A 15,247-nucleotide genomic window follows, 5' to 3' on the forward strand; every position below is an offset into this window, starting at 1 on the left:
TGGTGCTGTGGGAGTTGTTCTGATCCCCAGGACTGTCACAGAACCCCAGAGTGGTTTGGGTTGGAAGGGACCTTAAAGCTCATCTTGTTCCAAGCCCTGCCACAAACCTGCTGGAGTCCCTAAAATAATTGCACTTTGCAGGTGTTGCAGAACTTGATGCAACCTCAAACATGGTTCGTTTGAGCTTGTCTTTTGTAAGTGAAGTCTTCCTTGGAGTGTTCTAGGGAGGAGAAGTCCACAGGAGGAGGGTGGTTGGACTTAAGCACTACAGAGATGCTTCACAAGTGCTGACACTTGAAAAGCAATTAACTCTTTATTTTAATTCTTAATTTTTTCAGTTCCTTGTGGGGAGCCTGGAAGAACCTTCAGTAGAGCTGCTAACACTGATGAGAGATCTTTTATGCCAAGGTAAGAGTTTTTTAGTGTTCTCATCGTATTTTAAATGACATTTCTGTGAACGTTGGGTAATTGATAAGTTTTTGCACTCGCTGTTTCAGTGCTGTGCTTGCTTATTTTGGTTCATGCTTCTCTCTCCTCACTGCCTGCATGATGAACTTCTCGATGAGCTGCTGAAACCTGAGAAACAGAAGCAGCTTGCTTTTGCATCAGGTTTGTGTCCTGGAGGGCCTCAGGCCTCCCTTGCTGGGAAATACCCTCGGGTTCTGCTCCTTCCTGCTGCTGCAGGAGGGGGAGGATGCTGCTGCTCTGGAGAGGGCACGGGCTGGCTGAGCAGGGGTGCAGCTGGGTGAGCCACGCTTCAGGCTGGGGCTTCAGCTGTGTTTGCATCCCCCTGTGGTGCTGCCAGGGGTGCTGTGCCTGCACTGCCTCGGGTACTGACACAGACACTGCTCCCAGGGCAGGGCCCTGCACTTTTCTGAGCAGCCGGGGCTGCTGCTGGGAGTGGGTGAATGTCCATTTCTGCCTCTTCCTGGGCAGTGCTGGTGGCAGCAGCAGCAGAGATGCTCCTGGTAGAGAATCCAGAGCACAGCTGGATTCTGGTGGGTCAGGTGTCCGATGGTGTAGAAGCAGAGTTTTGTGGTGATTACAGATGCAAGAACCCCCTGATTTATTACCCTGTGGGTGCTGGGGGTGGTTTGGAGGGTGCTGGAGTGGCAGAGGGGGCTGCAGCTCGGGGCAGTGCTGGGGTGGGACTCAGCTCTGTGCCCCTGCCTGTCCTGCAGGAGCTCAGGGGCTGTGCCTGGCCAGAGGAGCAGGAGCAAGGAGACACACTCAGCTCTAGCTTTAATTGTGCACCACAGCATTCTGAACTAATGAGGCCAGTTTCACAACATTACAGTTAATTTTTTCTTCACTCTTTAGTGCTCACACTCTTCTCTTGACTCTAAAGGAACACTTAACACCCATAGTCCAGTTCCATTTGGAAATGGAGCTGTGGCTTTGCAGCATGTGACTCTACTACAGAGAGCTCTGGATGGAAATGAATGCTGCTGTGTCTGACTGTATTTAGGTGGGCTTCAACAGTTGCCAAATGAAAAGTTGGCTGGGATGCAGCATAGTAATTTCTTGAGCACTCTATTCATGTTGTATAAACAGATAACATTAACATACTTGTGAAAGAGCTACAAGATAATTAAGGCATGTGGGGTTTACAGTAATAAGGCTCGTGCCTTTCAGGATCTTGGTTTCCTGTTGCACCTGAAAAAAAAAATCAGCAAATATTGTAGAGAAGAAATGAGAAGTTAGTCTTGTACTGCTCCCAGCTTAAACTTCCCCACAAGTATTTTCTACTATAAATAAGAAATGAAATAGTTCACAGCTAAATTTAACCCTTAGCTTGATTGCTTTCTGGGTTTTCTTTAGTGGAACTGACTGTGGGACTGTAGGGAAATTAAGACAAACTGGATCAATAGGTTGCATTTATGCTTTATGAAAAATGCATCAGCTTTTAATTTCTGGGGATTATCAAGGGGAAACAAATTGTTAATTGGAATTCCCCTCTCCTTCCCATTCAAAATCATGATTTTCGAAAGAAAGGAAGTGAATGTTACTTCTCAGGGAAATGGTCAAGCAGAAGAGCTTGCAGTTCCCAGAATTTAGCCAGAGCTGTTGTCAGTGTCCTGGAGTGCACAGACATCGCCTGCTCTGCTTTCAGGCAGTTTCTGGAAACCCCCTTTCAGTTTGACTTGATTTCACAATTTGCAGTTAGGCAGCTGCAGCTCACATGGGCTTCAGGAGTTGGAGAAAAGCCTCCTCCAGGTGCTCACAGTGATGGGCTGCACTGAGTGCTTGAGCCTTGCTCCCTCCCCAGGGCTTGGAGCAGGGAAGGGCAGCTTGGCTGTGTGACTGCAGAGCTCAGCACAGGCAAGGCCTTTATTTCTGTCATCCTGGCTTAAAATTAGTTTAAAGTTGTGCTTAACTGAACACAGAAATCTGTGTCTCTCTCCAGCTGCACGTGGGATTTTCAGGTTTTTGTGTAAACCGTAGCTGGGTGGCATTCAGCCCGTGGAACAGGCTGGGGGGTGGTTGGAGGGTCCCCAGCTCCCTGTGGGTCCCAGTTCAGCTCAGACTGGGGATGGGTGAGCAGCAGCACATGGGGCTCTTGACTCTCTTTCACATCTTCCCCTTGGGAGCCCAGACGACAGAAGAGAGCCTGCCCTGGTTCAGTGATGACATAAACTCCACACACGCTGCCAGGGAGTCGTCCACACTGAAAACCCAGCCCTGCTCTCCATGATAACATTCCTCTACCCAACTCCTGGGAAGACGCTTTCCTTTAGCAAGGCTGCAGCCAGGGAGCCCGTGAATCCCTGGCAGGGCTGGCTGGAGCTGCCTGTGGCTGTGGAGCCCGTGAATCCCTGGCAGGGCTGGCTGGGGGTGCCTGTGGCTGTGGAGCCCGTGAATCCCTGGCAGGGCTGGCTGGAGCTGCCCGGGCTCCGGCCTTACTTGGGAAGGAAGCGCGTCCCTGCGGAAGGGGCTCGGCGCTGAGCTCATTGTTTGCTGCAGGGACAGCCCGGCCTGGCCGCTCTGTAAACACGCTGTCAAGTGTTTATCATGCCTTTGTCATTTGCCTTATTTGTCAGGGAATCTCGAGGAGCAGCAGAGTTTGCTGCTGCTGCGTAGTGACTTGAGGGAGTTGCAAGATTTCCATAAAAAGGCAGAGTCTGTGCTGGGCGAGCAGAGAGCTCTGCCTTGGCAGCCGCGTGCTGGGCCTGACCTTTTCCAGAGAGAAAACACTGACCTAAATCCCTCCCTGCTGGGGGTGGAGGGGAGAAGGAAACCTCCTGACTTGCTTCTTTCTGATCTAATTTTCTTGTCCCGTGCTCTGGTTATGCCGTGAAATGCTGAGGAAGCAGAAGACCGGCAGTGGCAGCTCGTGGTGCCTGGCACAGCCGCTGTGTCTGTCCCCTGGTGTGTCCATCCTCTTCCTCTCTGAGCGCTGCAGGACCCAGCTGTGGCCGTTTCCTCCAACCTGGGGCTGTGTGGCCTTCTCAGCCTGAGTGTTCAGGTGGAGAATGGAGCCCAGAGCTGTCAGTGAAGGCTGTCAGAGCCTCTCCCTCTCAGGAGGATTGGGTGCAGGGCTGCTGCTGCTTTCAGGACAGTTCCCAGCTCTGTGCCTTAACTGCTGCCTTTTCTGCTGCCTTGCAGGTCGCTCTGAACAGACCACACCATGCGTGAGTACAAGCTGGTGGTGCTCGGTTCAGGAGGTGTGGGCAAGTCCGCTCTGGTGAGTCTGGGGAGAGCTCTGCAGCCCGCACTGCACACCAGCTGGCTGGTGCTTGGGGAGTTTGTGGGACTTCTGAATGTGCCAGCACTTCCACACAGCCGCTGTGGCACTGCTGAGGAGGTGTGTCATGGTTCAGGAGAGGTGATTAATTGCTGGCAATTAGCGTGTCATGTCTGCTGTGCTGTACACGCTGAATATCCGTGAGCACTGCAAGCCCGAGCAGCAGTGGCACAGCAGAAATCTGGCTGGAATCAATCAGAGCTGGGGTTCAGCCCTGCACACCTCCAAGGCTGGGGGTTTTCCATCCCCAGTGAGCAGCTGGGCTCAGAGCATCAGCCCTGAGGATCATCCACAGCCCCTGCAGGGAGGGAGGAGCAGGCTGGTGGCTCTTTGCTCTCCTGGAGTGCTTGTCTGGTTCCCAAGGAGAGCTTTACACAGCAGAGCTGATAGTAAAGCCCTGTGAGAGAGACTTGTGTCACCATTTATCACTCACCAGCCAAGCAGCTCTCTCCAGCAGAGAGGCAAAGAACTGGTCAAGTGTGAGTTATCTACAACAAGGAACTGCAGTGTTCTTGTCACAGGCCTGATAATGGCTGAGCAGCCTTTCCTGTCCTGCCTCATTGTTTATTCTGCTGGTACGAGCAGGTAATAATCCTGTAAATCACCTGCAGAACCCCAGTGAACAGAAGGAGAGATGATTCAGTTGTATATCAAATTTGGTGCACTCTTCCAGCAATCCCATCCTAATCACTACAAGGTGTTTACAAGGTGTAATTTTTTTGCAAGCTCTGTTCTCCCACAGCAATGTAAGCAATCTGTATTACTTTTTTCCACCAGCACTTCCCTGATTATCTTAATTTTCTTATGTAACACTGAAAGACTCACTAGGTGAAATGAGGCACTTAGTAGTATGCTGCAAATAAAAATTACTCAGCATCTGACATACCTGAATTTCCTTCTCTGTGACGTGAAGTCTGAGTGAGCACCATCCCTGACCTTTTGAACAGCTGAAATGCAAATACTCAAATGGTGTGGTGGACAAAAGTTAAATTCTTTTTGACAGGCTGGGTGCTAAGTCAGCATATTTGGTAATTCACATGCAGCAGTGATCCATTATGTTTATAGCAGCACACAGTAATTGCCAATTAGCAGCTAGGAGTGGATAATATTTAGCTTTCAGAGTCTGTGTACTTATTTACAAGCATTAGCAAGGAGAGGTTACAAGGTGGGATTTACAACAATATGGGGGTCACTTTAAATGTCATTCTCCCAACTGCACAGACTGACCTGTGCAACAAAGAGCCTGGTGTTCGTGTCCAGCTCTGCCTGCTCTCCCTCTGGTGCAGATGACAGCATGGGGCTGTTCCAGTGCAGATCCTCCTTGTTTAACTCCTCTGTGCCAGCACACTGCTGATGCTGCTTCTGGTAACGGTGATGGAGTAGCAGAAAACCTGCACAGCCATAAAGCCATGGTTGTTCAGCAAATTTGCTTCCTGTACAGCAGTTTTATTCCATTTCTGAGGCTAAAACTCTCCTGGAGTGGCAGTGGGTGACACAGTTTACAAAGGTGGTGCAAAGCCTTACAGAGAACTGGCAACTAAAGCTGGGCTGCACCACCCAAACAGAGAGAAACTTCTGCAAGTCTTCATCTGCACAGAACCCAAAAGCACCCCCAGATGTGCAGCTCCTCCCTTGGCCTTTCCTTTCACCCATGACAGACGAAGATGAAGCCCAGCAGAGATCAAGAGTGTCACACGTCAGTCAGGCTGCCACACTCAGGGCTGCTTCCCAGGGGGGACAGATGTGCCAGTGCTCCCGTGGGAGCCCCTGGCACAGAGCTGCCTTCTCTGGGAGCAGCTGTGCCAGCCTGGAATGCCCAGGAGCCGTCCTGAGCCCAGTCTGGGCCCTGCAGCTGCTGGGGCTGTTGCTGTGTGATCCTCCTTCATGGGGGCTGACTGCGAGGCTTTGCTGTTACACTGGGACAGCTGCTCAGTGTGCAGGAAAACACTGGAGAAGCAGAGACGTGGTTCATTACAGTGTTTGCACTGGGACAGCTGCTCAGTGTGGCAGGAGAACACTGGAGAAGCAGAGACGTGGTTCATTACAGTGTAAAATGCACTTATTTCGTGATCTAGAACCATTTGGAAACAAGATTGTTGTGGCTTCTCCAACTTTCCTCACAAATTTGCAGAATTTGTGTATAAAACTTGAGAAAGGTTCAGTTGGCAAAAGTATCTGGTGTGTTTGTTGATTTCCAAGGGACAGAATTGAGTGCTGGGATCTGAGCTCTCAGCTTCACAAACAAACACCACCTCGTTTTACAAATACCAACAAATATCAGCAACCCTCAGACCCTGCTGTGCTGTTTTACTGCAGATTTTTGGGGGTGAGAAGGAGAAAGGAGCTTTGCCTCCCAGAGCAGGAGGAAAGCTGTGTCCTGGCAGGAGGCAGCACAGAGATTTCCAAGGGACAGAATTGAGTGCTGGGATCTGAGCTCTCAGTTTCACAAACAAACACCACCTCGTTTTACAAATACCAACAAATATCAGCAACCCTCAGACCCTGCTGTGCTGTTTTACTGCAGATTTTTGGGGGTGAGAAGGAGAAAGGAGCTTTGCCTCCCAGAGCAGGAGGAAAGCTGTGTCCTGGCAGGAGGCAGCACAGATGCTGCTCGGGGATGCTCCCAGCCCAGTGTGGGGCAGGTGGGCTGGGACTGAGGAAGGGAAGGGAACCTGCCCTGAGCAGGCTGCACTGCTGCTCTGGGCTGGATTGCACTGAAATGTGCATTTCCCAGTGCACAGCTTGCCTCTGCTTCTGCTGAGGTCTCAGGGCCTCCATACTTGGTGGTTTTTATCCTTCTGAAGTCACAGGCACTGCAGTAAAGGCATTTTTGAGGGTATCCTCTTTTCTGAGACAAGCAGGCCTGACGTGCAAAAAGGTTTTGAAAGCATTCTTGAATAACGTGATTTCAACAGAAAAAAAATTTATTTTCAACATTGAAATTTTACATCTTTTTCTCTGGTCCTCACTACTGAGCAGATTTACTGTTGTTGCTTTTCCTGAAATGCTTCTTGGTGAATGTTTCTGGTTGTGTTCAGCTCACTTAGGATTTTTTTCTTCCCTTCCTCCCCAGACTGTACAGTTTGTTCAGGGAATTTTTGTTGAAAAATATGACCCAACAATAGAAGATTCATACAGAAAGGTAAAGCGCCGTGGGTTTTATTTCTTCGAAGTCTCACCGAGTGCAGAATTCCTGGGGCTGTTCTGGGAGCAGGGCTGAGCAGGAGTCCTTGCAGGGTCCCTGGGCTCTTACGTAACCCCGGGCACAGAGCTGCTTTCTTCCCTGGATGGGTGTCAAGTGAGCCATTGTTTCACGGATTAGCAGAAATGTCAGCAGCATTAAAGGCACCAAAACATACACTAAAAACTTGTGACATTTGTGCCTGTGATAATTAAATTAAATTGTGGTGTGAGCTCTGCTGTTAAATTTACTTGACTTTCCTGGAATTACCCTCGTTAGATCCAAGACATTTCTCAGAGAGTGGAAGATTTGCAAAGCCTCACTGTGAGGATGCTGAAATATTTTTCATTTTCTTCTCTTCCTTGTTCCCTTCTCTCCGGGCAGCAAAGAAAAAATTAAAGTTTTAAGGTGCTTTGATTTGCAAGAGTGGATTAAGTCGAGATATTTACAATCTCACTTAAGTGGAGATGTTTACCGCGAGCTGCTGGTTTAAGCCTTGCTAATGAAGGGAGTCCTGGAGCATGTGAGCTGACCCAAATGCCTGGCTGGGGGCGGCATTAATCCTCTGAGGGCAGTGCTGCTCAGCCCGGGGAGGGCAGGGGCTGCTGTGCTCAGAGCCCTTGGTGCCGGGGGGCAGCGGGAGCTGATCCCTCTTGCCTGTCCCGCTGTTCATTCGGAGCTTTTGTTCCCCTTTCTCCCCAGCAAGTGGAAGTAGACTGTCAGCAGTGTATGCTGGAGATCCTCGACACAGCAGGGACAGTAAGTGGCATTTCTGTACCTAATTCTGAGCAGCTCCTTCCTTGAGAGCAGCGATCCTGCCCCAGCAAAGGCAGGAATCAGCTGCAGTCATTGAATGAAGGGTTCTGTTAAATCACCTCAGCAGAGAGGGGAGTGCCCAGGGAGCTGTGCCACTGCTGGGGCACAGGGCTTGGTGCCTGCTGTGCCAGCCCCACATCAGCACTCTGCTCTGGGAGGGTTTCACAGGGTTTGAGCCGTGGCCTTTGCAAGGGGCCAGCGTACAAGGACACAGCCTGCAGGCAGTGCCAGGCGAGGGGCAGGTGCCCAGCTGTGTGGGCAGCACTCCCCAGCAGACCTGGCCCTGGCACCGCCCTGGCACTGCCCTGCTGCTGGGGAGCCTCCTGCTGTCCCTCCCAGTGTCACCTGCAGCTGGCACAGCCCTGGCCCCACACAAACCAGCCCTGGGGGCTGGCAGCACGTCCCAGGCAGCTGGTGCTCCCTGGAAGCTGGTTTTACTGGGAAAGCCCCGAAATCCTCACCAGCAGGAGCTGTGTGGGGCTGGTCAAAGCCCTGGCCCTGCTGGGGCAGAGGCAGCTCTGAGCTGGCATTGTCCAGCCTGCTCTGGCATTTCAGCCTGGTGTTATTGCTGCACTTCATCTTTTCCCCATTTTTCCAAGAAGCCCTTTATTAAGGGGAAAAAAACAGCAAAGGCAAAGAGTGTTAATGCTTTTATTCAATTTCCATGCTCCAGTGGGTTTCTGTGAGGGGTAAATATGTAAATCCATCTGCGTGGCACTGCATTCTTGTCTCCAGCACAATAGAAGTACTCCTTTGGAACTGTTCATTAGCTGCATTCTCCAGCTAATTACTCTAAAAAATATTTGCTTGCAGGAGCAATTCACAGCCATGAGGGATCTGTACATGAAGAATGGGCAGGGGTTTGCACTAGTATATTCTATAACAGCACAGTCCACGTTTAACGACCTCCAGGACCTGCGGGAACAGATCCTACGGGTTAAGGACACTGAAGATGTGAGTAGAACACCTCTGGTTTATTCCTGCAAACGCTTAAGAGGCTTTGCTCTCGGAAGCACTGCAGTGTGTTTACACACAAAGCTCCTTTCAGAGGATATCCCTGGGTATGTTGAGTGAGTTTTCAGAGCCTTGTAGTTTTCAGTGGTGTTGTTTGAGGCACAGCACCTGCTAAGGGACATCACAGACAGATTTCCCTGTGTCCTGGCAGCCACAGTCCTCTGAAATGCTGGGAGTTGATTGAAAGCAACATTGCTTAACTTCTTCTCCTTTAAACTCCTTTCCAGGATTTGCATTTTCCTCTTTCTCGGTGCTCTATTTCCCTCAGAGTTAGAGAGGAATAGTGGTAAGGATGTTCTTGGTAGCTCTGCAGCTGTCTGGCACTGGAGACTGCTCCAGATGTGGGAAGGGGAAGTTCAGAGCTGTGGCAAAATCTGTCACACAGTGGCATAAACTAAACCATCGAGGGCCTGACAGAGTCTTGGGTGGTTTTGGTTGTTTGGAGCCCTTTACAGTAAGGACAGATGAGCTGTGGGAGTTTGGTGTGTGACAGAAGGTGGGCCAGGCTCAGGCTGTGTCCCTGGTCGTGGTCCTGTGCTGTTCCCTCCTTGCTTGAACAGGCTGAGCTTTGATTTGTGCCAAAGTGCTTTTCCTTGGGGCAGGGTCAGAGTGGGTGAATCCCTGTGGCAGGAGCTGTGCTGGCCTCAGCTCTGCCCTGAGCTGGGCAGGTTCATCCCTCAGCAGACTCTGCTGCTCTCCTCTGCCTTCAGGAGCTCAGTGCATGTTAAAATGCATTCTTTGCTTTCTGTGTCACCTCTTGAAGCCAAGCTTGAGAGCCTTTTGAACGTTTGGGCTGTGTTTTGCTGAGTTAGGAAGTGTGCTCCTTTCTGTCTTTCATACCAGAGCATGTCTGAAGTCCCAGTACATCAATCATTGCACTGTCTATACCTGAAGAGTTTAAATTCCAATCTCCTACACCCAACAGTAAATTATCAAAGGTAGTTGCTCACCAAACTCCATTTTTGGATGAAGCATTAATACCTTCTGCAATAATCTTACACAGTTTCATGTCTTTCAAACCTGCACTGCTTACTCATCTCAGTATCACTTTTTGCTCTATTATTTCACATCTCCATACACTTCAGTTTTTTGCTGAACATGTTCATAACACATTTTCATGTTTCAGTATGAGACAATTTCTCTTAACTGTCTAGAAACTCTGAAGAACAGGATATTTACAGTCTGATCTGATGGAGCCTGTAGATCTGCTTTCAGATGTGCTTTTTTTGCATTTGCTTCATCTGTGCTGTGACTTCCTCATGCAATAAGGAAAATTTATGTCTCAAAAATAAAAATATGATCATTCTCTAATGGGTATGGCTGGGAGTTTTAAAGAGAAAAATTAATCTTGAGTGTAGCAGTGTCAGGAAGAGACCACAAATATTAACACTGAGGCAGATTAAAAACACTCAGTGTGTTGTAAATTACCAAGTGAATCGGGCAGTGATTTATTTTCCAGCTGGACAGGACTCGGTTTCTGCTCAGAGAATGAAATGTTTGAGGAAGTGGAGCGGGTGCACACCCTCTCAGCTGCTCTTTAGGGCTTTTCTGCTTCCCCTCGGTGTGGGGCAGCAGGAAATGGGGCTGGGCTGGGCACTCCCTGGTGTGCCCTGCTCTCACCATGGCCCAGCAGGTGACAGAGGGACAGCATGTCCCCCAGGCCCAGGGGACAGGGCTGGGCAGCCCCAGGCAGCTCCTGGCACCCTGCAGGGGCACTTGGGCTGCTAGGAGAGATCTTTGGGGTTTTGTTCCCTTGCTTAAGGTGTTACAGAGAGGTTTGGGTTGGAAGGGTCCTCAGAGCTCATCCGTGGGCAGGGACAGCTCCCAGTGCCCCAGGAGCTCCAGCCCCAGCCAGGCTGGCCTGGGACAGCTCCTCTGTTCCTTGGGGACACCTTGGAGTGCCACAGCTCTGCCAGGCACTGGAGAGGGGCAGAGCCACTTCATCATTGTCTCCTGGTTTTTACTGGGTTCATAGTTCATGCTGCATTTCCCCCCCTGCATTTCCCCCCCTGCATTTCCCCCCCTGCCTTTCCCCCCTGCATTTCCCCTCCTCAGTCTGGGAGCCACAGCAGCACAGAGCTCCCTGGATGGATCTCTCCTCCTGACGGATGGATCCACCTTGCTGATGGATCTCTCCTCCTGCTTGCTGCCCTGCAGGTTCCCATGATTCTGGTTGGCAATAAATGTGACCTGGAGGAAGAACGAGTCGTGGGCAAGGAGCAGGGGCAGAACTTAGCACGGCAGTGGTGTAACTGTGCCTTTCTAGAATCGTCTGCAAAGTCGAAAATCAACGTAAATGAGGTAAGCAGCTCCTGCCCTGTGTGCTGCCAGCACGAAGGGGGCTTTGGAGCAGCCTGGCTGTGTGAGCTGGGCTCCCAGCCTGGGGAAGGGCAGGGTCTGCCTCAAGGATGTGCTCCCTTTTCTCTGCAGAGGCAGGGGAGCAGCCCAGCTTGGTGTTTCCACAGCCTCTGCCAGGGCCATGAACAGCAGAGGGCCCTGAGCTGGGTGCCTTTCAGCTTAGATAAACTTTATCTGAGAGAATGTTTTGGCACCATAACTGCTGCCATGCCAGGCGTGGGTGATGCCCCGTTGTGCTCCGTGTCTCGTGTGGGGTTGGCTGCTGGCTTTGGAATATTTGCATTTCTGCCTGCAGACGTCTCATCACAGCCCCCAGCTTGCCAAAGCCATGCCCAGACCCAGAGCTGAGCATTTCCCCGAGTTTAACTGAGCCCCCCTTGCTCTGGGCTGCTCCTCCTGCTGCCAGGGGCCGTGGGCTGCCTGAGGGAGCTCTGCTCCACATCAGGCACCAAGGTTTTGTTCTGTGCTGGAGTTATCAGCCTGTGCCAGAGGCCAAGTTTCCAGGCACAAAGGCTGGGGTGACCCCGTGCAGCAGGGCTGGGCTGCTGCCAGCAGATAAGTGGGAGCGTTGAGGGCTGTGTGAGCAGCAGGAGCAGAGGATCCTGGCCTGGGCCCAGGCTGCTCTGGCAGCCAGCAGGGTGGCTGCAAGGGAGGGGAGCCCCTGAGGGCTGCTGGGCTGGGCTCAGCCTGGCTGCAGGGCTCGGCAGGAGCAGGGCCCCAGCAGGGATCTGTGTGTGGGGCTGCAGGTGCAGCAGGAGCAGCTCAGCCACCTGCGTGCCCAGGCAGGGTGCCACACTTCGGGGGTGCACGCTGACCCTCCTCAGGCCCTGGGGAGGGGTCCTGGGGGGCACAGCCTGCTCTGCCACCCCTCAGCCCTCCCGTGGGAATCCTGCCTTTCCCTGCTGGGGCTGCAGCCCCCGGGAGGTCACGGCAGAGGGAAGAATGTGGTTATCTGGGGGATGAGTTCCTGCTTTCCCTGTGATCCTCATGTTCTGGTTTCCTGCCAGCTGATATTTCCTAGTTGTGGAAAGTACAAAAGCTGAGGAAATCAAAGGGAGAAGCTGTGAATGAAGCAGCTCAGTGCACTGGGAGTTTGTCCTGCTGGCTCCTGGGCTGGGGAAGCATTTGCATTCCTATGGGGTTTATTCTTGCTTTCTCACTACTTCTGGAGTTTCTAAATTTGTTAAAATCTAAGTAAAGAGTGATAAATTCCTGCATGCATTTGCTCAAAACTCTCAGATAATAAGCTTTTAATCCAGAGTGAGTTGGGTGACCTTCTGGTGACCTCTGGGATGCTCTTGCAGCACGCTCACTCTTTTTAGGGATGGTGGCATTCCTGAAACCTTGTTGCAGATGGCTGTTCTCACAGTCAGTCCTAGCACCTAAATAATCTAATTTGTGAGAAAGGAAAATCTCAAGTTTCAGTTGTTACAGTGTGTTATAAACTGTTTCTTTCTCTTCTGAATTTCTTTGGAATCAACAAGAATTTGTGAGCTGTCAGCCACTCCAGGAAGGGGAAAAAATAAACAAGGACAAGGGTGGAGCCCTCTGAAGGCTGAAATATTTCTCCTCAATGCTGTGACCCAGCTCCAAGCATTTTTGCAAAGCTCATTTTGCTATAAATGGGTTGAGCCTTGCTGGGAAAACAACTGGCAGCAGCAGCAGCCCTCCCGAAGGCTCTGGGCTGCAGGAGAGCCCTGTGCTGGCCCCTGTGGCACCGTGGGGCAGGGACAGCCAGGGGACAGGGCTGCCCCTCCTGCAGGGGGACAGGCTCTGCAGCAGTGATCCTTCAGGATACTGTGCCTGTTTTAAAACCCCTTTGTTAATCCCGAGTTTTCTCCCACTTTCTGAGTTGTTGTTTCACTGCCCTGCTCTCCTGAAGGCTTTGGTGGTGATAAACTCAGTTTCCAGCTCCCTTATGTTCTGCACACTGATGGGAGCTTTGGGTTTCCTCTTCCATAAGCAGCTGCTTGAGAAACGTTTAATAAATTCAAGCAGTTTAATTGAATTTACATAACTGCAGCCACCAGGAGAGAGTTGTCAGCTCCCCAGCCTGCCTCGGTTCTGACAGCTTGTGTTTTATCACTTGGATTTTTCACCTTGTGCTTTTCACTTGCAGATCTTTTATGACCTGGTCAGACAGATAAATAGAAAAACACCAGTGGAAAAGAAGAAGCCTAAAAAGAAATCATGTCTGCTGCTTTAGGCTCCCACCACGCAGCAGCTCTGAGCCAGGTAAGAGGTGCCTGGGTCAGGGCCAGGTGAGCAGAGCTTTGCTGAGCTGCTGCCGTGGGACTGAGCAGAGCTTTGCTGAGCCTCCCCTGGCAGCTCCCCCTGGCTGTGAGAGCAGCTCGGAGCCCCCAGGGCTCACCTGGGCTTCCTTCCATCCTCTGCTGCCACTGCTGGCCCCGTGCTGGGACCTGTGGGGACAAAAACTGCTCTGGGTGGGACATGGGGTTCACTGGCACAGAAATAAAAGGCTGCCCACCCAAAAAAACCAAACCCAGCCAAAAAAGCAGAGTGAGAAATGTCCCTCCAGCATCTTGATTTGTGCTTTGTTTCACTCTCCAGATTGCAGGAATGAAGAACTGTTGCCTAAATGGAAAGTGCCAGCATTCCCAACTTCAGAACCTTATGGAAATGAGTAACATATCGGAAGAAACTTCTCCTGTTTTTTATATTCTGTGGGAAGAATTTAGATCTTACAAATGGTTTGCACACAGTCCTTGGAAAACGCAGTTGCTCTGTGTATATCTCTCGGAAATTTAAGCCAATATTCCTCCTCCTTTGCAATAGCAATTAACAGATGTCAGAATAAATATAATTGACTCTAGCATATGATTATCCCAAGGAGCATGGATGCATTTCAAATGTTAGAGATTGCTACTATAATTAAAATTCATATTGACCATTTTATTATAATTTCTCCCCATCAAGCACTAAAAATGTTCCACTGTTATATTTTATATCTATAACTATAGATATATATTATCCAAAATTTCCCTTTGAACTCACTGCAACAAATAACTTTTTGAGTCATTGACTTCATTTTATATTTAAAAGTTACGGAATATCATTATTTTCATTCTGCCATTGTATTCTAATTAAAAATGTTTGTGCATAATGCTTTGGAAAAATGGGTCTTTTATAGGAAAAAAACTGGGATAACTGATTTCTATGGCTTTAAAAGCAAAAATATATAATATACTAAACCAACTCTAATATTGCTTCTCGTGTTTTACTGTCACAGATTAAATTACAGCTTTTATGAATGATTAAATTTTAGTACATTTTCATTTTTGTTTCTGTGTTTCTGTTACCGTTTCCAGCCTTTGGGTTTGCTGCATGTTCTGAGTTCCTCTCCCATCCTGGTGGCTTTGCCCCCAGCCTGTGCTGTGTTTGATGTGCCCCTCCCCAGGGGCAGCAGACTCCCGTGTTTCCTCCTGGCCTGTTGCAGATATTTCCTTGTGCAGTGACTCTGCTGTGCACAGCTCTGGTTTCATTCCGAGCTCTGCCCTGGAGGGTGATCCTTGGTTTGGCTGGTGCTCCCTGCTCAGCTGAAGGGGATTTCTGGTTCATTTTGGGTTTGTTCCTTGCATTCTTTCATCCCTGGTGTTTATAAAGTTTATAAAGTATATAGAGCTCTGGAGAGGCCCCTGGGTGCTCCATCCTCCTCTCTGTGTGCAGCTCAGAGCCCAGGGACCCCCGGGCTGGGGGCTCCTGCCTCCCCTCGGGTGGGTGGGAGCAGAAGTGTGTTCCACAGTGGGAGGGCTCAGCAGGCCCTGTCCTGCTGCTTCAGGTGGAAATGAAGGAGGAGAATGTTCCTGCACTGCTGTGGAGCCACTGGAAACCAGGGGAGCCGTTTCTGTCAACAGCATTTCCTAAAACTCTGTTCCTGGTGGATTAGAGGCCAGTTCCTGAATGCAGCCCAGACAAGAGTGGTGCAAACATCTGGACACGACAGCATCTGCCTCCTGCCCAGCACCAGCAGGGTCACTTCTGCCTGGCTTCGAGCCACCTCTGCAGCTCCTTCTGCAGGAGCAGAGACACCGTGCTGGCAGGTTGGTCAACAAACGTAAACTTTATAAAATGTAAAAGTGTTTTAGCAATAAAGTCATTTCAGTGAAGGTGGC

The 15,247-nt window shown here is 50.4% G+C and overlaps 1 protein-coding gene across 2 annotated transcripts; it reads left to right on the plus strand.

Moving 5' to 3' along the window:
- Positions 1–338: 338 nt before the first annotated feature.
- On the plus strand, positions 339–14,410 carry RAP1A (RAP1A, member of RAS oncogene family). Of its 2 annotated transcripts, none has more exons than XM_039695749.1 (8): positions 339–408; positions 3,607–3,685; positions 6,819–6,887; positions 7,629–7,685; positions 8,556–8,696; positions 10,914–11,057; positions 13,234–13,349; positions 13,686–14,410. In XM_039695749.1, the coding sequence occupies exons 2-7, from the start codon at positions 3,629–3,631 to the stop codon at positions 13,318–13,320; spliced, it is 555 nt and encodes a 184-aa protein (XP_039551683.1). In that variant the 5' UTR covers positions 339–408; positions 3,607–3,628; the 3' UTR covers positions 13,321–13,349; positions 13,686–14,410. The 2 variants fall into 2 exon arrangements, with proteins under 2 accessions (XP_039551683.1, XP_039551684.1); XM_039695750.1 differs by lacking the exon at positions 339–408 and adding an exon at positions 3,213–3,369.
- Positions 14,411–15,247: the final 837 nt, after the last annotated feature.

The sequence above is a fragment of the Passer montanus genome, unplaced genomic scaffold, assembly GCF_014805655.1.
Source record: "Passer montanus isolate IOZ18808 unplaced genomic scaffold, ASM1480565v1 scaffold93, whole genome shotgun sequence".
Taxonomy (NCBI): Eukaryota; Metazoa; Chordata; class Aves; order Passeriformes; family Passeridae; genus Passer; species Passer montanus.

Coding starts and splice junctions, on each gene's coding strand:
- RAP1A (XM_039695749.1), top strand. CDS start 3,629: ATGCGTGAGTACAAGCTGGTGGTGCTCGGTTCAGGAGGTGTGGGCAAG. Junction 6,888..7,628: donor TAGAAGATTCATACAGAAAG/GTAAAGCGCCGT, acceptor CTTTCTCCCCAG/CAAGTGGAAGTAGACTGTCA. Junction 7,686..8,555: donor TCCTCGACACAGCAGGGACA/GTAAGTGGCATT, acceptor ATTTGCTTGCAG/GAGCAATTCACAGCCATGAG.